General features: G+C 42.6%; 1 protein-coding gene across 2 annotated transcripts in view; it reads right to left on the reverse strand.

The window, feature by feature from the left end:
• SYT9 (synaptotagmin 9) overlaps positions 1 to 17397 on the reverse strand; it is a 211948-nt gene extending 194551 nt beyond the window's left edge. For both annotated transcript variants that reach the window (XM_027979417.3, XM_027979418.3), the window contains exon 1: positions 16944 to 17397. In XM_027979417.3, coding sequence (XP_027835218.1) covers positions 16944 to 17088 — 145 coding nt within the window. In that variant the 5' untranslated portion in view covers positions 17089 to 17397. The remainder of the gene's footprint in view (positions 1 to 16943) is intronic.
• Positions 17398 to 18059: the final 662 nt, after the last annotated feature.

Here is an 18059-nt window from a genome sequence, read left to right on the forward strand (position 1 = left end):
GCATGCATGTTCTCTTTGGAAAAATGTCTGAGGTCTTCTGTCCATTTTTTAATCAGGTTTTTTTGACGCTGAGTTATATAAGCTGTTTATATACTGAGCTGGCTTAAAAAGTTCATTGGGGGTTTTCTGTTACATCTTCTGGAAGAACCCAGATGAACTTTCTGGCCAGTCCAATATATTGGCTATTAACCCCTTACTGGTTATATCATTTGCAAGTATCTTTTCCCATTCAGTAGGTTATCTATATACTATCAATTCTCTTGCCATACTTTCATTGTCATACATAAGCACAAGGCTGCTCCTGTTACTTCACGCCTGTACAAACACAGCTGCACGTGGTGAGAGAAAAGCTTATATCCATGCTAGTGGATATCATTTTAAATTCACAAGCACCACCTTCAAGTGGGCCCTTAATGTTGTCTGGCAGGCATACTCTACTTCCCTAATCCACTCAATCTCCTACCTTCTGGACTATTATTTCTACCTTTCCTCTTTTCAAACTTTCAGCATCTTCTACCCCACTCTCACTCTCAGATGGTGACCCTGAAGCCTCTTTTTTCACTGATAATGGAAGAGCAATCAGAAGACAATTCTATAAGTTCCCAAACCACACCTACTCACCTGGAGCCACATACTCTGCCCTGTTTCCTTGACAACAAATGAACTGGTTGAAAAACCCACCAACTCAAACATCACTCAGGCAGTTCAACCCTCTGCATCATTTTTAACATCTCTCTAGCATACCAACAATTATTTTCTTCTTTCTTTACAAACCATCTTTTGAATCACTTTGTCCTCCCTTTTCCTTCACAATGAAACAAAAAAGCAGGGTATGTTCTCTTTCTTCAACTTCTCTCCTCTCATAATCTCTTAAAGAGACTATAATCAGACTTTCACCCACTCTATTCACCTATCCCCACTTCAAAACCACTCAGTTCAAGGTCATCAGTGAACTACCACATTGCTAAATGCAATGAGCAGTCCTTGGTCTTCAACATACCTGACCCACCAGCTGCATTTCACATAAGGTTTCATGCCATCCTCCTAGGAATACTTTCTGCACTCCTAGGCCACCACACTCCTGATTTTCCTCCCACCCTACTTGCTATTCCTTTTCAGTCTCTTTTGTGGGTTCCTTCTCCCTCCCTCACCTCTAGCTAGTTGACTTCTTTCATCTTCAGTTACTCCTTGGTAGATGCATCTAATCTCTCAGCTTGAACTGTCATCTTTATGCCGATGGTGTGTGTGTGTCTATATATATAGAGACAGACTTGCTCCTTGACCTCAAGGAGCATATCCCAACGCCCACTCAAGGATATCCCTCCAGCAAGTCTCCCCTCATTATCCTATACCATGAATTTTTGTTCTCTACCAGATCATTCCCATCACCTAAGTGCTGTTATCTCTTATAACTTTAAATAAAAACAAAAACCCTTTGACTATCTATTTTACATATGGTATGGGAATTTGCTATATGACTCAGGGAACCCAAACAGGGGCTCTATGAGAGGCTGAAGGATGGGAGGGGCATGGGGATGGGAGGGAGGTTACATGGGTGTACCTATGGCTGATTCTTGTTGATGTATGACAGAAAACCACAAAATTCTGTAAAGCAACTATCCTTTGATTAAAAAATTAAAAAGAAAAAACAAACAAAAAAACCCCTTGATCTCACTTTCCTCACCAATGACTACAAACTCATTTCTTTCTACTCTTGTCTACAGAAACACTTGAAAGAGTAGTTTGTTTTGTTTTTATTGTCCCCAATTCCTCTCCCATCAGTTTCTCTTAAGGCCATTCCAGTCTGGCTTGTTCTCACCTCTCAATGATAATGGCTAATCAACTTCATGTCCAATGACTCCTACGTCACTTAACTGCTGTGGTAATGATCAGCGCTCATTCTACTTGACCTAATGGCAGCATATGGCACAGATGTTTGCTTTTTCCTCTTCCACACAATTTCTTCTTCATCTTGGCTTTCAGGTCAATATTCTTGGTTGGATCTTCTGGTCTCTATTAGACTTCTTTTGCTGGTTCCTCATTTTCTCTCCATCCTTTTAATATTGGAGAGTTCCAGAACTCAGTCCTCTTCTCACCTCTAGGCAACACCGCCTTCCCAGATGATTCCTTTTAAATATCACAGCCAAGTCTACAACGCTCACATCTGTGTCTCCAGGACAGTCATCTTTCTCACACACTTTTAAGTCCAGCTTCCTAGTCTCTTCCCTACTTGACACTCTAATAAGCATTTCCAACCTAACACACCCAAAACTGAGCTCCCAATTTTCCCTTCAAACTTATTTCTCTACCTGCTAGCTACCTAGAATCTGACCACTTCTTACCATCTCCAATGCTAACACTCTGGTCTAAGCTACCCTCATCTCTCACACCATCCACATCACTGCTCTCCTTGATTCCACCCTTCTAACAGCCTATTTTCTATATGCTGGTCAGAGTGATCCTTCCCATTTCTAACTCAGTTATTATCACCCTTCTGCTTCAAACTTTCTGATGGCTTCCCATCTTTCTCTGAGTAAAAATGGCAGTGGTTTCTAGGGCCTCAATCAACATGACATCACTTCTCTGATCTCAGCTACTATTAGGCTGATGCAAAAGTAACTGAAGTTTTTGTACTGTTGAAATCTTCCATTTGATACTGGAATACAATTTTTAAATAAATGTGGTTATATTACACATTTTAAACGTGCATTTCTCACTTTACTTTTTTTACTAATAATTTATTACTTTCTGTGTATTTTATGTTTATTTTAGACTAGGGAAATGATGGGAGACAAGAAGAAAATCTGCACAATTTTCTTATTTGAGTTCAAAACGGGTCATAAAGCAGCAGAAATAACTTGCAACATCAACAACAAATTTGGCCTAGGAACTGCTAATGAATATATAATGCAGTGGTGGTTCAAGAAGTTTTGCAAAGGAGATGAGACCCTTGAAGATGAGGAACACTGGCTGGCCATCAGAAGTTGACAATGACCAACTGAGAGGACCATCAAAGTTGACTCTCTTACAACTACATGAGAAGTTGCTCAAGAACTCAACGTCAACCATTCTATGGTCATTCAGCATTGGAAGCAAACTGGAAAGGTGAAAAAGCTTGATAAGTGGATGCCTCATGAGCTGTACAAAGATAAAAAAAAAAAACATCCTTTTTGAGTATCGTCTTCTCTTATTCTATACAACAACAAACCATTTCTCAAGCAGACTGTGACGTGCAATGAAAAGTGGATTTTATATGACAACCAGCACTGACCAGCTCAGTGGCTGGACCGAGAAAATGCTCCAAAGCACTTCCCAAAGCCAAACTTGCACCCAAAAAAAGGTCCTGGTCACTGTTTGGTGGCCTGTTGCCCATCTGATCCACTTTTTTGCTTTCTGAATCACAGCAAAATCATTACATCTGAGATGTATGCTCAGCAAATCAATGAGATGCACTGACAACTGCAATGCCTGAAGCCAGCACAGGTCAACAGAAAGGGCTCAATTCTTCTCCATGACAACACCCAACAGCATGTCACACAACCAATGCTTCAAGTGTTGAATGAATTAGTCTATGAAGTTTTGCCTCACCCACTATGTTCACCTGACTTCTTGCCAACAGACTACCACTTCTTTAAGTAACTCAACAACTTTTTGCAGGAAAACACTCCTACAACCAGCAGGAGGCAGAAAATGCTTTCCAAGAGTTTGTTGAATCTCAAAGCATGGATTTTTACTCTACAGGAATAGTCAAACTTACATATTATTGGCAAAAATGTGCTGACTGTAATGGTTTCTACTTTTAATAAAGATGTGTTCAAGCCTAGTTAGAATGATTTAAAATTCATGGTCCAAAACTGCAATTATATTTGCACATAATACTTTCCTAACTTAATAACTTTCCTCTTCCTGGCCAACTCCACCGCAGTCCCACTGCCCCTGGCTAATACCTAAACATACCAAGCATGCACCTGCCTCAGGACCTTTCCACCTGCTATTCTGCTGCCTGGAATGTTCCTCCTCCTGATATGTGCACATCTTGCTCCCACATCTCTGGATTTTACTCATACATCAGTTTCTCAGTGATGCTATTTTAGTTCCCACACCTATTCTCTTTCCATGCTTTATTTTTCTCCTTAGCACTATCAGTAGCTAACATACTCTGTAATTAGCTTATTTACATAGTATTTTCCTCTAGTCAACCTGTAAATTTCATAAGGCAAGCTTTTTATATTCTGTTTGATTCCCTAGTGTATGTACAATACTGTATCAAGGTACCTAGGTGTGTACAATACCTCGAATAGAGCTTTGTACTTGGGAGAGGTTCAATAAACGTTTGATGAGTAAGTGAATGGCATTTCTAATCATAATCTCTGCAATCAACCTTCATCCTGCCTCCAGAGTCATCTCATCAGGGGACAAATCTGCTCACCTCAGTTTTCAGCTTAAAACTCTTCATTTGGTCTGCAGTGCTATAGCTAATGCAAACTGAAATGTCTTCAGTAGCCAGGCATATCCCCTAAACGTGATAAATAAAGTGTGTGGCACAGGGGAGGTGGGGCGGACACGAGAAGTGGAAAAGTGTAGGACCTGCCTAAGGGCATTCATTTCATTTAAAGAACTGTACTGGCCTCTTGGCAGCCCCTGTATATAGAATAAACCACCATCTCCACAGCATGGTTTGGTAGGCACTAGGCTTGCCATGCTTGCTCCCTTCACGGCCCTATAACATCAGAGAAAACAGACTGTGCATATCCTCAAACTGAATGACTGCAATGCAACTGAACACACTGCTTTTTCATTATTAAATAAACAGGCAAGGAAGCAAGATGTTACTGTTGGCGCAGTCTGAAATTTTATCTGAAATCCAGATGTTTGAACCAGATGACTACACTTGCTAAAGGCAGTTTTTACAACTAGATGAGGTAATTACACTTGAGTTTCAGGGTGACACACTTGGGGATCTGAATAGGTAATCACCCATGCAGTGATTCTAATCTGTTAGGACCTTAACTCAGTAAGGAAGAACATCACCAGCAACGTCAGGTTTTTTCCCATGAGAACCAGGAAGACTTGAGAAGTGCATCCACAGAACTTGCCCCATCCTCAAATCTCCAAACTACTTTGCTGAGAATGGATCCTTTGGGCTCATCACTCTAAACTGTACTTCTTTCAAGATACCTGCATCAGAGTATTCCAGCCCAAGTCCTCTGTGGGACTTTGACAATGGCAAACAAGGACTTCCATGATCTGACAACTAGTGTTTACTAGAGCAGGCTCAACTCTTAACATTCTCAATACATGCTTCACTGACTATTACCAAAGACCTGTTCTCTCTCATCCTATAATGTTTGTGAATTTCTCAAATGTCTTTCTCCCGTACACATTCCAGGCAAAGTGCTCCACCCAAGAATCAACTTCTCCAGGAGTTCTCTATAGACCCACTGAATAATTATTTCTCTCTTTTCCCACACTGTATCCAGTACATGTCTCCCTTGTGATCTTTATTAATTGCAATTATTGCTTTATCTCAGTTCCATAGGGGCAGTAATTACGGCTAATGTATTTTCAAATCAGTGATACCCAACCTAGTACCTGGCACTTCGTGTTAGTTGCTCAGTCGTGTCCAACACTTTGCAACCCTATGGATTGTAGCCTGTCAGGCTCCTCTGTCCATGGGATTCTCCAGGCAAGAATACTGGAGGGGTTGCCATTTCCTTCTCCAGCGGATCTTCCAGACCTAGGGACAGAACCCAGCTCTTCTGCATCGCAGGCAGATTCCTTGCCATCTGAGCCACCAGGAAAGCCCACCTGGCACTTAACAGGCACTCAATGGATGATTTTTTTTAAAATTTAACTTAATTATAATTAGAAGAATGATCAGATCTTATGGCTACAGTCCTAGGGGAAGACTGAACAGGGGGAAGGAAAAAGAGATTCAAGTTACATAACAATTTTTTTCATACCTCACATAAATAAAGGCACTTTGCATGGAAAGAATGTTACAAAGAATTTCTATTTCTTGATGGACTCCTAACATTTTAAAAGGCAGTCTAGTGGAATAGATTGAGTATAGACAGACAACCTGAGTACACTGACGATACACTGCTCCTTCTATAAGCTAATTTGACAGAATATTTATCATCCAACTAATGCAAATTGGTAAGAAATACATTAAGAGTCTCAAAATAAATATTTATACCTGGTAGAGAATAAGCACACAAAATTCTCATAACAGAAAACTTAAACTGGTTTAAAATATTAAAAACATTCAATACTACCAACAAAAATATTCAAGTTGAAACAACAACCAGGTAGGCACTCAAAACATGTTGAATTAGCCACCTTTTGTCACATTATACCTCCTAATGGTAGTATACTGACTGTTGACATGTAGCAGTGCTAACTGGCCCAGATATGCTGGAAAGCAATTGGAATCCATCGATGATGATTAATTATTAAGAAATTTTCTTAAAGGAGAGTGGGATACTATAGATACAAAATATTATTTATAGAAAGGAAAAATCAGATGCTAGAAATAACCCCAAAGAAAGGTTAAGTAAAAACAGTTATCTACCTTTTGGAATATATGTATATATTCATCACAATAATTACATGATAATGATTGTTCATCATTGAAAAATTATAAAAATAGTAGTAACAATGGCTAATATTTACTGAGCACTTACTATGTGCCTGATACTATGATAAGTATTTCACATGTAATAAGAGATAGATACTAACGTAGGGTTGCTATATTTAGCAAATAAAAATGTAAGATGCCCAATTTGATTTGAATCTCAGATAAACAATGGATACTTGCTATTTATATGAAATTCACATTTGAATTTGAATAATTTGAATACTTTGGCATCTTGTATTTTGCTTGGGTAATAGCACACCACTTTATTCACAAGCAGACTAAGACACAGGGACTGAATAACTTTAGAGAGTCACAGAGCTAATAAGTGGTGATAAAATCCTAAGTTTACAAAAAAGTAAAATAGTAAATTTTGTCTATGAATGATTACAGGCTTACCTCATTTTGTTGTGCTTCTCTTTATTGCACTTCACAGACACTGCATTTTTAAAAAAATAAATTGAAGGTTTGTGTCAACCTCACATCAAGCAAGCCTATCAGCCCATTTTTCCAACAACACTTGCTCACTTCATGTCTCTCTGTCATATTTTGATAATTCTCCCAATATTTCATACTTTTTCATTATTATTATATTTGTTTTGGTGATCTTTGAGGTTACTACTACAAAAAATATGACTCATTGGAGGCTCAGAAGATGCTTAGCATCTTTTAGCAATGAAGTATTTTTAAATTATGTACTTTTTAAAGACATAGTGCTATTGTACACTGAAGAAATCACAGAATGGTGTAAACATAACCTTTATAGATACTGAGAAACTAAAAAATTCATTTTACTGTACTGATCTGGAATCAAACCCACAACATTCAGTTCAGTCGTTCAGTCGTGCCCGACTCTTTGTGACCCCCATGGACCGCAGCACACCAGGTTTCCCTGTCCATCACCAACTCCCGAAGCCTACTCAAACTCATGTCCTCCGAGTCAATGATGCCATCCAACCATCTCATTCTCTGTCATCTCCTTTTCCTCCCACCTTCAATCTTTCCCAGCATCAGAGTCTCTTCCAGTGATCAGTTCTTCCCATCAGATGGCCAAAGTTTTGGAGCTTCAGCTTCAGCATCAGTCCTTCCAATGAATATTCAGGACTGATTTCCTTTAGGAGGGACTGGTTGGATCTCCTTGCAGTCCAAGGGACTCTCAAGAGTCTTCTCCAGTGCCACAGTTCAAAAGCATCAATTCTTTGGCACTCAGCTTTCTTTAGAGTCCAATTCTCACATCCATACATGACTACTGGAAAAACCATAGCTTTGACTAGGGGGACCTTTGTTGGTAAAGTAATATCTCTGCTTCTTATTATGCTGTCTAGGTTGGTCGGAGCTTTTCTTCCAAGGAGCAAACGTCTTTTAATTTCATGGCAGCAGTCACTATTTGCAGTGATTCTGGAGCCCAGAAAAATAAAGTCTCTTCCTGTTTCCATTGTTTTCCCATCTATTTGCCATGAAGGGATGGGACCGGATGCCATGATCTTCGTTTTCTGAATGTTGAGCTTTAAGCTAACTTTTTCACTATCCTCTTTCACTTTCATCAAGAGGCTCTTTAGTTCTTCTTTGCTTTCTGCCATAAGAGTGGTGTCATCTGTATATCTGAGGTTATTGATATTTCTCCCGGCCATCTTGATTCCAGCTTGTGCTTCTTCCAGCCCAGCATTTGGCATGATGTACTCTGCATAGAAGGTAAATAAGCAGGGTGACAATATACAGCCTGACGTACTCCTTTCCTGGTATGGAACCAGTCTATTGTTCCATGTCCAGTTCTAGCTGTTGCTTCTTGATTTGCATACAGGAGGTATGGTCAGGTGTAGGTCACAGGAGGCAGGTCAGGTGGTCTGGTATTCCCATCTCTTTAAGAATTTCCCACAGTTTATTGTGATCCACACAATCAAAGGCTTTGGCGTAGTCAATAAAGCAAAAGTAGACTTTTTCTGGAACTCTCTTGCTTTTTTGATGATCCAGCAGCTGAGGGGAAGCATAGACAGGTGATACTACTACCACCAAATCCATTTACTGAGCATCCACTTGAGCACTTACTCTGGGTGCTGTGCTGTAACAGCCCTCCACTCCCATTTATACATGGATCGAATCTGGGTCTCCTGCACTGCAGGCAGATTCCTTACCAACTGAACCACCACGGAAGTCCCGAACAATGTGAAGAATTAAATATTTTGCTCAAGGTCATAAAACTAGTAAGGGCAGGACCAGATTCTGATTCCAAAGCTCTTGCTTAGTCCACTTTGTCATCTTTATTTCCTGGGTGAGATTTTTTTCTTTTGAATGCAGTTCTATCAGTGTTGGTATAAACGTTGCTGTGTGATAAAAATACATGCATGAGGAATATTTCAAGACCTGCAGAACCTACTTGTTGGAGTTTGCCTGGGTTTAAAGCCATACTTTGAGCTAGTTCAACGAAACACTTGAAGTGGTAAACATTTATGGCTCAAATGTGATTTCATTTAGAAAGCAGAAATACAGACTCCAGAGTTGTCTTTTGGAAAGTGAGACTGCTCTCCCACTGGTGCCTCTCATTAAGCTCCTCCCTTTCCCTGGAACTTACTAGTTTCCTCAAGTAAGTCACTTAGGAAGGGATTCTGATATATGTATTTTTAAGCCAACCATATGAGAAAATCCACATGCACACACAAACACGAAAGTGCCAGTATGCTTTTAAGGTGAAAGCAAGGCCCATGTTCTATACATAACAGGGATGGGTGATTTCCCTTAGGTGTCAGCTTAAGTTTTCCTTGAAAGTTTAGCCTACATAAAAAGTTTGTACTTTGTTTATTCTGAAAGAGGTGGCTGGCCACAAGGCTGCCTATGATGCTTTTACCAGAATTTGCTTTTGTTTTTCCCTCTTGAAAATTACCTCATGACTAAAGCACTCACTGATCCATGTAGAAGAATCCCACGGAGATGAAAACACACTTGTTTAAATAAAATATTTACGAAGAAGCCCTAAAATGTCACTGAAGTAAATGCAAATTAAATTTTCACAGATTGTGCATCCAATATGCCACTCATTCCTTATAAGACTCTCCAGTTCCTGATTGCAATTAACATTAATTTTTAAAAATTAATCCCATTGTGCATAATCACACCAATGTCTATTCATAAAAATTCAGTGTTTTAAGGCTGATTTTTCTCTTGACTTTCTTTGAAAATCTGAATTAAGGTTACTGTTTAATCTCAGTGATTATTTTGGAAATTTTTCCTTATGAACTATATTTAATTATTATTCTACATGTACATCTTTTAATAAGTTACTTCACTCTAAATAAATGTAAGGTGACATTAATTAATGACAGTTCCACTTCCTGGCCTTTTAATAATTTGGACATGATTTTCTCAATTTGTTCTTTTTTCCCCTACACTGAGTGAATATAATGGATTCTCATGATATTTTTAAAGAGTCCTCAAAATAAAAATTGGGGGTAATACTGTCAAAAGAAATTTAAGAATCAGTTAGTTGATTTGGGTGGTAACTGTACAAGGTAACAGTCAAAGTGCCTGCCTTGATACCATCTTTCCTAATTTTGCAAAAATGAAATATGAGTTGAGCTGAGAAGGGTTGCTGCTGCTGCTAAGTCACTTCAGTCGTGTTCGACTCTGCGCGACCCCATAGACGGCAGCCCACCAGGCTCCCCTGTCCCTGGGATTCTCCAGGCAAGAACAGTGGAGTGGGTTGCCATTTCCTTCTCCAATGCACGAAAGTGAGAAGTGAAAGGGAAGTCGCTCAGTCGTGTCCAACTCTTCGTGACCCCATGGACTGCAGCCTACCAGGCTCCTCCTTCCACGGGATTTTCCAGGCAAGAGTACTTGAGTGGGTTGCCATTTCCTTCTCCATGAGAAGGGTTAGGTGGGTTCATTCTTCACTTATTGGTCTCACTCAACAGTTACCTTCCACCTGGTGCACATTAGAACCAACTGAAAAACATATATAAAAATACACCAATACTAGGTCCCACCACCAGAGATTCCAATTTAATTGGTCACGGTAGAGCTCAGTCATTGATAGTTTCTTTATTGTTGTTTGTTTGTTAGAGCTCCCTAAGTGTTTCTAACATGCAACTAAGGTTGAAAATCAATCTAGAAAACCAGTCTAGAAAAAAGCATCTTCTAACTAGGGTTAACATCCACCTAGAGAGAGGGATCATCAGTGACATGCCATAAAGATCTACTTCACACCCTGATCAGGTGAACAATCTCTGGTGTTAGTCGCTCAGTTGTGTCCAACTCTGTGACCCCATGGACTTTAGCCCACCAGGCTCCTCTGTCCATGGAATTCTCCAGGCAAGAGTACTAGAGTGGATAGCCATTCCCTTTTCCAGGGGATCTTCCCAACCCAGGGACTGAACCTGGGTCTAAATGCAAACAGATTCTTAACCGTCTGAGCCAACAGGGAAGCCCCCAAACATTCTCAAGTTCACCAGAAAAATTAAAAAAAAACAAACAAAAACCCTAGAAATACAAAGCTGGAATATCAATGGAAAACTTGTATCATGAATAAAAGAATTCATGACCAAGATACTGAGTGATGTCCATCAACAGATGAATGGATAAAGAAGATGTGGTGTGTACACACACACACATTATGAAATACTACACACACACACACACACACACACACACACACACACACACACACACACACACACGTTATGAAATACTACTCAGCCAGGAAAAAGAATGAAATAATGCCATTTGCCGCAACATGGATGGACCTAGAGAATATTACACTAAGTAAGTCAGAAAGACAAATATCATATGATATGATATCACACATAAGACAAATATCACTTATATGTGGAATTTTTAAAGAAATTCTAAAAAGATACAAATGAACTTATTTACAAAACAGAAACTGACTCAGACTCACACAGAAAATGAACTTATGGTAACTAAAGAGGGAGGAATAAATTAGGAGTTTGGGATTAACAGATATACACTATTATATGTAAAAATAAATAAACACAAGGACCTACTATATAGCCCAAGGAACTATAATCAATATAACAACTAAAACATTAAAAAATTGGAGAAGAAGATATATGTGTGTGTGTGTATAAAACTGAATTACTTTGCTACATACCTAAAACTAACTTAACATTGTAAATCAACTACACTTTAATTTTAAAAAGTAAAAGTAAAAATACTGAGCAAAATCTTTATAACTACATAGAATTTAACCTACAGTTAGAGATTAAATCCATTATAGAAAAACAGAATAAAGACATTTAAATGAAAAAAATAACCTAGGAAATTTTCATTGACAGTAACTCCCAGATACTTAGAATATGTGATGTGTTTACCTAGAAGCTACTCAGACTTAGACTTGACTCTCTGTTTCTTTCAAAGGAACCCATGGCTCTGGGCTAGTTTAGCTCTCTGCACTTCAATTTATTCACGTATACAATCTCTTTTAGCAACGATTCTCAAACTTTAATGTGCCTATGAATTACCTGAGGATCCTGTTAAGACACAGATTCACATGAGTAGGTCTGGAGGGGAGCCTGAAAGTCTGCATTTCTAACAAGCTCCCAGATGCTGCTGATGCTGCTGGTACACAGCTGAACACTTTGAGCAGCAAGGTCTTAGAAGACGTTATGAGGATTAAATGAAATGACCTACATAAAGTGCTTGGCACAGATGTGGTTGGCATCCTTCAGAAGAACAGACTTACAAAGAAAATTATAAAACATGGTTAAAACCTAGAAATGACTTGATTCAATCCTCTTTTCTTTTCCAGATGTGGAAACAGGATGAGAAAAGTTACAATCACTACCCCCAACAGCCAAATGGAGAAGAGATGAATTCTTTTTTGACTGAAATAAGTATAATCAAGATCAATGAGTGGAAGTTAAACAGAGCTTTTCATTCCATGCAAGAAAAGATCTTTTAGTAATAACTGCTCTCCTACATCAACTGGCCCTCTTGAGGAAATAAGAGTGAAGTCCCCAGTTACAAAGTATGAGCACTGACCAGTTGATAACATCAAAGAAGACTTTCATGCCTCAGGTCACTGTGGAACTAACTAAAAGATATTGCATATATAATAGGTACAAAAAATCTTTAGTAAACAAAAAATTTTAATAAAAACTTCCTTATTTTCCTTCCAACTCTGCTCCTCCTAAAGTCTTGCAAGTAAATGGAGCTGCTTAGGTAAAAAAGTCTTGGTGTCATCCTTCAGTTCAGTTCAGTTGCTCAGTCGTGTCCGACTCTTTGCGACCCCATGAATCGCAGCACGCCAGGCCTCCCTGTTCATCACCAACTCCCAGAGTTCACTTAGACTCACGTCCATTGAGTCCGTGATGCCATCCAGCCATCTCATCCTCGGTGGTCCCCTTCTCCTCATGCCCCCAATCCCTCCCAGCATCAGAGTCTTTTCCAATGAGTCAACTCTTCACATGAGGTGGCCAAAGTACTGGAGTTTCAGCTTTAGCATCATTCCTTCCAAAGAAATCCCAGGGCTGATCCCTTCAGAATGGACTGGTTGGATCTCCTGGCAGTACAAGGGACTCTCAAGAGTCTTCTCCAACACCACAGTTCAAAAGCATTAATTCTTCGGCACTCAGCTTTCTACACAGTCCAGCTCTCACACCCATACATGACCACAGGAAGAACCATAGCCTTGACTAGACGCACCTTAGTCAGCAAAATAATGTCTCTGCTTTTGAATATACTGTCTAGGTTGGTCATAACTTTTCTTCCAAGGAGTCAGCGTCTTCTAATTTCATGGCTGCAGTCACCATCTGCAGTGATTTTGGAGCCCCCCAAAATAAAGTCTGACACTGTTTCCACTGTTTCCCCATCTATTTCCCATGAAGTGATGGGACCGGATGCCATGATCTTCGTTTTCTGAATGTTGAGCTTTAAGCCAACTTTTTCACTCTCCTCTTTCACTTTCATCAAGAGTCTCTTTAGCTCCCCTTCACTTTCTGCCATAAGGGTGGTGTTTATTTCACTTCTCACATCCATTCCATCAACAAATCTGAGCACTGTATCTTCAAACTGTGCCCACTATCCCCTTTGTCTGGATTACTAGAATAGCCTGCTAGTAAATTTCCCTATCTTTTTCCCTTGATCTTCAACAGTGTTTTCTCAACACAGCAGCCAAAGGGTTGCCACTTCTCTGTTCAATCCCTTCTCATTCAGAGTAAAAACCAAAGCCGTTATAATGGTTTAGAAGATCCTACGTGAGCTTCCCCCTCCATTAACCATTAATCATATTTCTTGTCATTCTTTATCTTATTTGCTCTGTGCCAGCTACCCATGAACTCAACTATTCCTTAAATAACATCAAGAACACTTCTATCTCAGGACCATTGCACTGCCTCTTCTCTCTGCTGTGAAGGCTATTCGCTGAAATTCACAAGTTAATGCCTAGCATTGCCAATATATGAAAACAACATAATGACACCTAACAGGATTCTAATTGCTCTTCATGGAAAAATGCTCACCCTCAGCTTAAAGACCCACACTTTACTTTCCATAGTTGGTACAGATGAAGGACTGGATGAGGCACTCAAGTTTCAATTTATTACTTAGCCTCTTTTTTTTTTTAAATCACATTTTCACTAAATTCTCTCTTAACACCAAGTTAGGGAAGACTAGGGTTGTACTCCCACATCAGAGCACTGCAGTCACCTGGGCAAAGAATAACCTTTCTGATGGCCCACTGGTCTGTGACCCAGGCTTATCCCATCTCTGGAAAAATGAACAAACATACTACATGCAGTGTCATTTTGCTATCCACAGGGAATTATATGTCTTTTCTCCTTTCAAAGCCAAAGTTCCTCAGTTGAGCTTAAGAAAACCTAATTACCATTGGGTAGCCAGGGACAGACAATGGGCAGAAAAAGCTGAAACATGGCATTCAAGTGGGCTCCTTTACAGAAAAGGAAGTTACCCACTGAGATGACCTGCTCTAGGGACCCACGTACCAGCACTGCTGCTGTACGTAGTTGCTCTGGTTCCCACTACACAGCAGCATAGGTACCATTCAGAGCGTTGGGCAGTGCACCTACTCCAGCCACTCAGCGTTAAGGCTCAGAAATGAAAGGAACTCTTGACTTGGACAACCAAACAGCTTTAAAGGGATGGAGATAAATGCATTTGATGTAAGAATTAATGTGGGTAAAGAAAGGTGGGGAGTGAAGAGAGATTCTGGCCTGAGCTGAAGGGCCCTGGAAGAGAGGGTGTACCTTGGATAGGGGCTTCAGTCTCAGTTCCTCTTATCTTGCGCTCACAGTCCACCTCCCCAGCCTACCTCATGAACAGGCTACTTCCTGACCATAAACCAAAGATCCAGAGGGTCACCAGGCTATCTCAAAACTGCTGTACCCTAATTTAAGATAACAGGGCAGTGCTTTCAGGAACTCAAAGAATAGTATGGCATACTCTATATCACTGGCTATTTCTCAGCCAAGGACTCAGACATGACTTTTGTAAGGGCTTCTGAGTGCAGGGGCTAAGGAAAAAACCTAAGAACATGGGATCTAGCTTATAGATTAAAAGGAGCAGAGGCACAAAAATCAGACAAAAAGATGTGGCATGTTAAACATTCAACTCAGCGAGAAGCCTCATCCATCTTCTCCGGTAAATCCACAGAGGACTGCTTATGCGTGCTAATGTTGGGGACTCCTGGCCCAGGCACAGGCAAAGAAGTGACACGTTTCAACACTAACACTCGCTTTGGATGAAGCAAGTAAGATAATTTCCTTGTTTCTCCTGCTAAGGAAAGAAGTTTTCCCGCAATGAGGACATCATCCCAGGCCCCCTGTTCATGAATGAAGTGCTGTCATTTCCTGTCTGCAGTCTGGGTAGCACATTCAGTCCAGCAAGGAGCCACACAAAAGCTGGGCATTAAACCCCTAGGGAAATAATATGAACTCAACAGCCTTTCTTGACTTAATTCTCCACTTTGAAGTAACACATTAGTGACCATCCCATACACTTAATTAATATAAGCACAGGCAAAGGGAAACAATCTATTTTTTTCTTGTTTTTTTTTTTAAAGCCTTTGAGTAGAAAAAATCTGATATAAACTTTTAATAGATAACTTCTCTTCATCCCACAGACCTATCTTGGATATATTATCAAGGAAATGCTATTTAAGTCAGGCTCAGGGTAGACCTCTTTATGAATCAAATAATTCTCTAACTTACCCTTGGGTAAATGGATTTTTATGTAATGGATTGGCTTAAAATGAGGAAAATTCATACTAGATAATTTGCACACCAATAGCTCATTTCAAGTATTTTATACACAGGAATATTAGGGACCATTTTCTTATTCCATCTTTAACAACCTAACTACATTATACTTTTTTTTTCTTTTTCTTTTTTTTTTTTTTAGTACTGAGGTTGAGAGACTATTTGAGAAAATGACTCCTCAAGGCGAGAAGAATCTCAAGTAAATAGTCGGAAGGAATATGTTTTCCAATAAACGGCAGTGGATGAGAAGATGCGAGAGACCCAGGACCCTTGGGGAAAAGCCAACGGCTCCAACTAAAACTTCCTCTTCCAACCTTAATTGATCAAAGGCCAAAATAAATGAACTTTCCAAAGTTAGGAGCTTCGGAAACTTTCATTAAGAATAACTGTAGGTGCACAAGGCATGACCCGTGAGCCCCTCGACCTCCGTGTGCCCGGCAGCGGGAGCTGGGCGAGCCGGGCGCCCAGGCCCAGGCCGCCTCCACGCGGAGAGACCTGGAGGGAATGGGTTCAGGCCCGGCTGCCCGGGACCTGGAGCTCCCAGCCCCCGGCCCAGCGCCGGCTCCCGCCCCGCCCTTCTTACCCCAGACTGAGGAAAGGAAATAGACGCTCCAGGGGGAGGGTGAGAGGCGCCCGGTGGGATTCAGCCACAGCCCGGGGCCGTCCCCAACTCCCAACTTGCCAGAGTTTCCTCTGGCCTCGTCCCCCTTCCCTATACTCGCGAGGCCGCCGCGGCCTCTCCTCGCCCGGAGCGCAGAGCCGGGGAAGTGGCGCGCGGGGTTCCGAGCTCGGGAGCCGCCCTCAAGAGCCCCGGTGACCCGAGCGCAGGTGACGGGCGTGGTCCCTCCAACCCCGCAACAACCCACCCAGACTCGGCCTCCACGCAGCAGCCTCCGCCGGGGTTCCTGCCCGGGTCCAGCATCAGGCCACGGTGCGCTAGTTCCTGGTCCCCTCCCCTAGCTGGGTGGTCACCCGCCTTCCTCCCTCCAGTCCACCTCGCTCTCCTGCTTCAGGCCCTGGCGCGGCCCCAACTCCCAGCCCAGGGCCCTGGGGTCGCGCCGGGCAGCGGCGGCGGCACTCACCTGGGTCGCGGAGCCGGGGTCTGGTGCGGTCCCGCAGGTGGTAGATGAAATCCTGGCAGCTGTCGTGCTCCAGGGCCCCGCGGGCACAGAGCTCGGCCAGCAGCTGCAGCGCCTGGTGACAGAGCGCGTCCCTGGCCCCGGGCATCGCCCCCCCGCATCCTCGGACCGAGCAGGGCAGGCGGGCGCGGGAGACAACCCTCCGCCTGCCAGCTCAGAGCCGCCGCCTCCGGGCCGTCCGCGCTCGCCGCCAGGGATCCGCGGAGAAACCGCCCGAGCCCGAGCCCCAGCCCCAGCCGACCCGGCCTCCCACCGGTTGCATGCAGCTCTCGGCCAGCCGGTCGGTCGGGCTTTCTCTCTCTCCCGCCTGGCCCCTCCGTCCCTCCCTCGGCACCGAGGAGAGGCGGCGCCGCACAGCCCAGCGCGCCTCTCTCCTAGCGCTCCGCCCGCCACTCGCGGCCGCCGGGGGGCGGGGCGGGTCAGGGGTGCGTGCCGCGGGGTAGGATCCGGGCGGCCCCGGCCTGGGCGCCTGCGAGGGGCGGGGGCGCTCGCGGGTTCCTAGAGGAGCGCGGGACTCGGCTCCGGACCTCGTGCTCAGAGCGACCGCGCCCAGGTTTGGAGCTTGTAAGCGAGTGCGCGCTCCGTCCCGAGGCAAACCCACACCCTCTCCCATCGCCCCTCGCCTCGGGAGTCCAAAGCACGTTCCTGGATGCTTTGCGCGAAAAGGTGAAGTGTGAACCACACCTGCCCCATCTGGAGAATGGAGTCCCGGCTTTGAACTTGAAAAACGCCGTCTGGGCATAAACCATGGGCCTAAGGATGCTAGACGCCCAAATGCGGGGTTTGGGGCCGAGATTCACAACAAAGGAGAGGTTCCTTAAGCGCAGGACCTTTTCGGACCACCTTGGTGATTCCAAAAAGGTGAAGGCTCTCAAATCAGAAATAAGGGGAAATAAATGGCTCCTGAGAAAGACGCTGGGACTTAGCTGCAGCTTCGAAGATCCTGGTCGGTTTTCTAAGCAACTGAATGGAAATCTGAGGATTACCAATGATTCTCCAGCACCCACCGAGGAAGAGTATCAGAGAATCTGGGATGTTTGGAAGGGAACACAGGGCACC

This window comes from Ovis aries, chromosome 15, assembly GCF_016772045.2.
Source record: "Ovis aries strain OAR_USU_Benz2616 breed Rambouillet chromosome 15, ARS-UI_Ramb_v3.0, whole genome shotgun sequence".
Taxonomy (NCBI): Eukaryota; Metazoa; Chordata; class Mammalia; order Artiodactyla; family Bovidae; genus Ovis; species Ovis aries.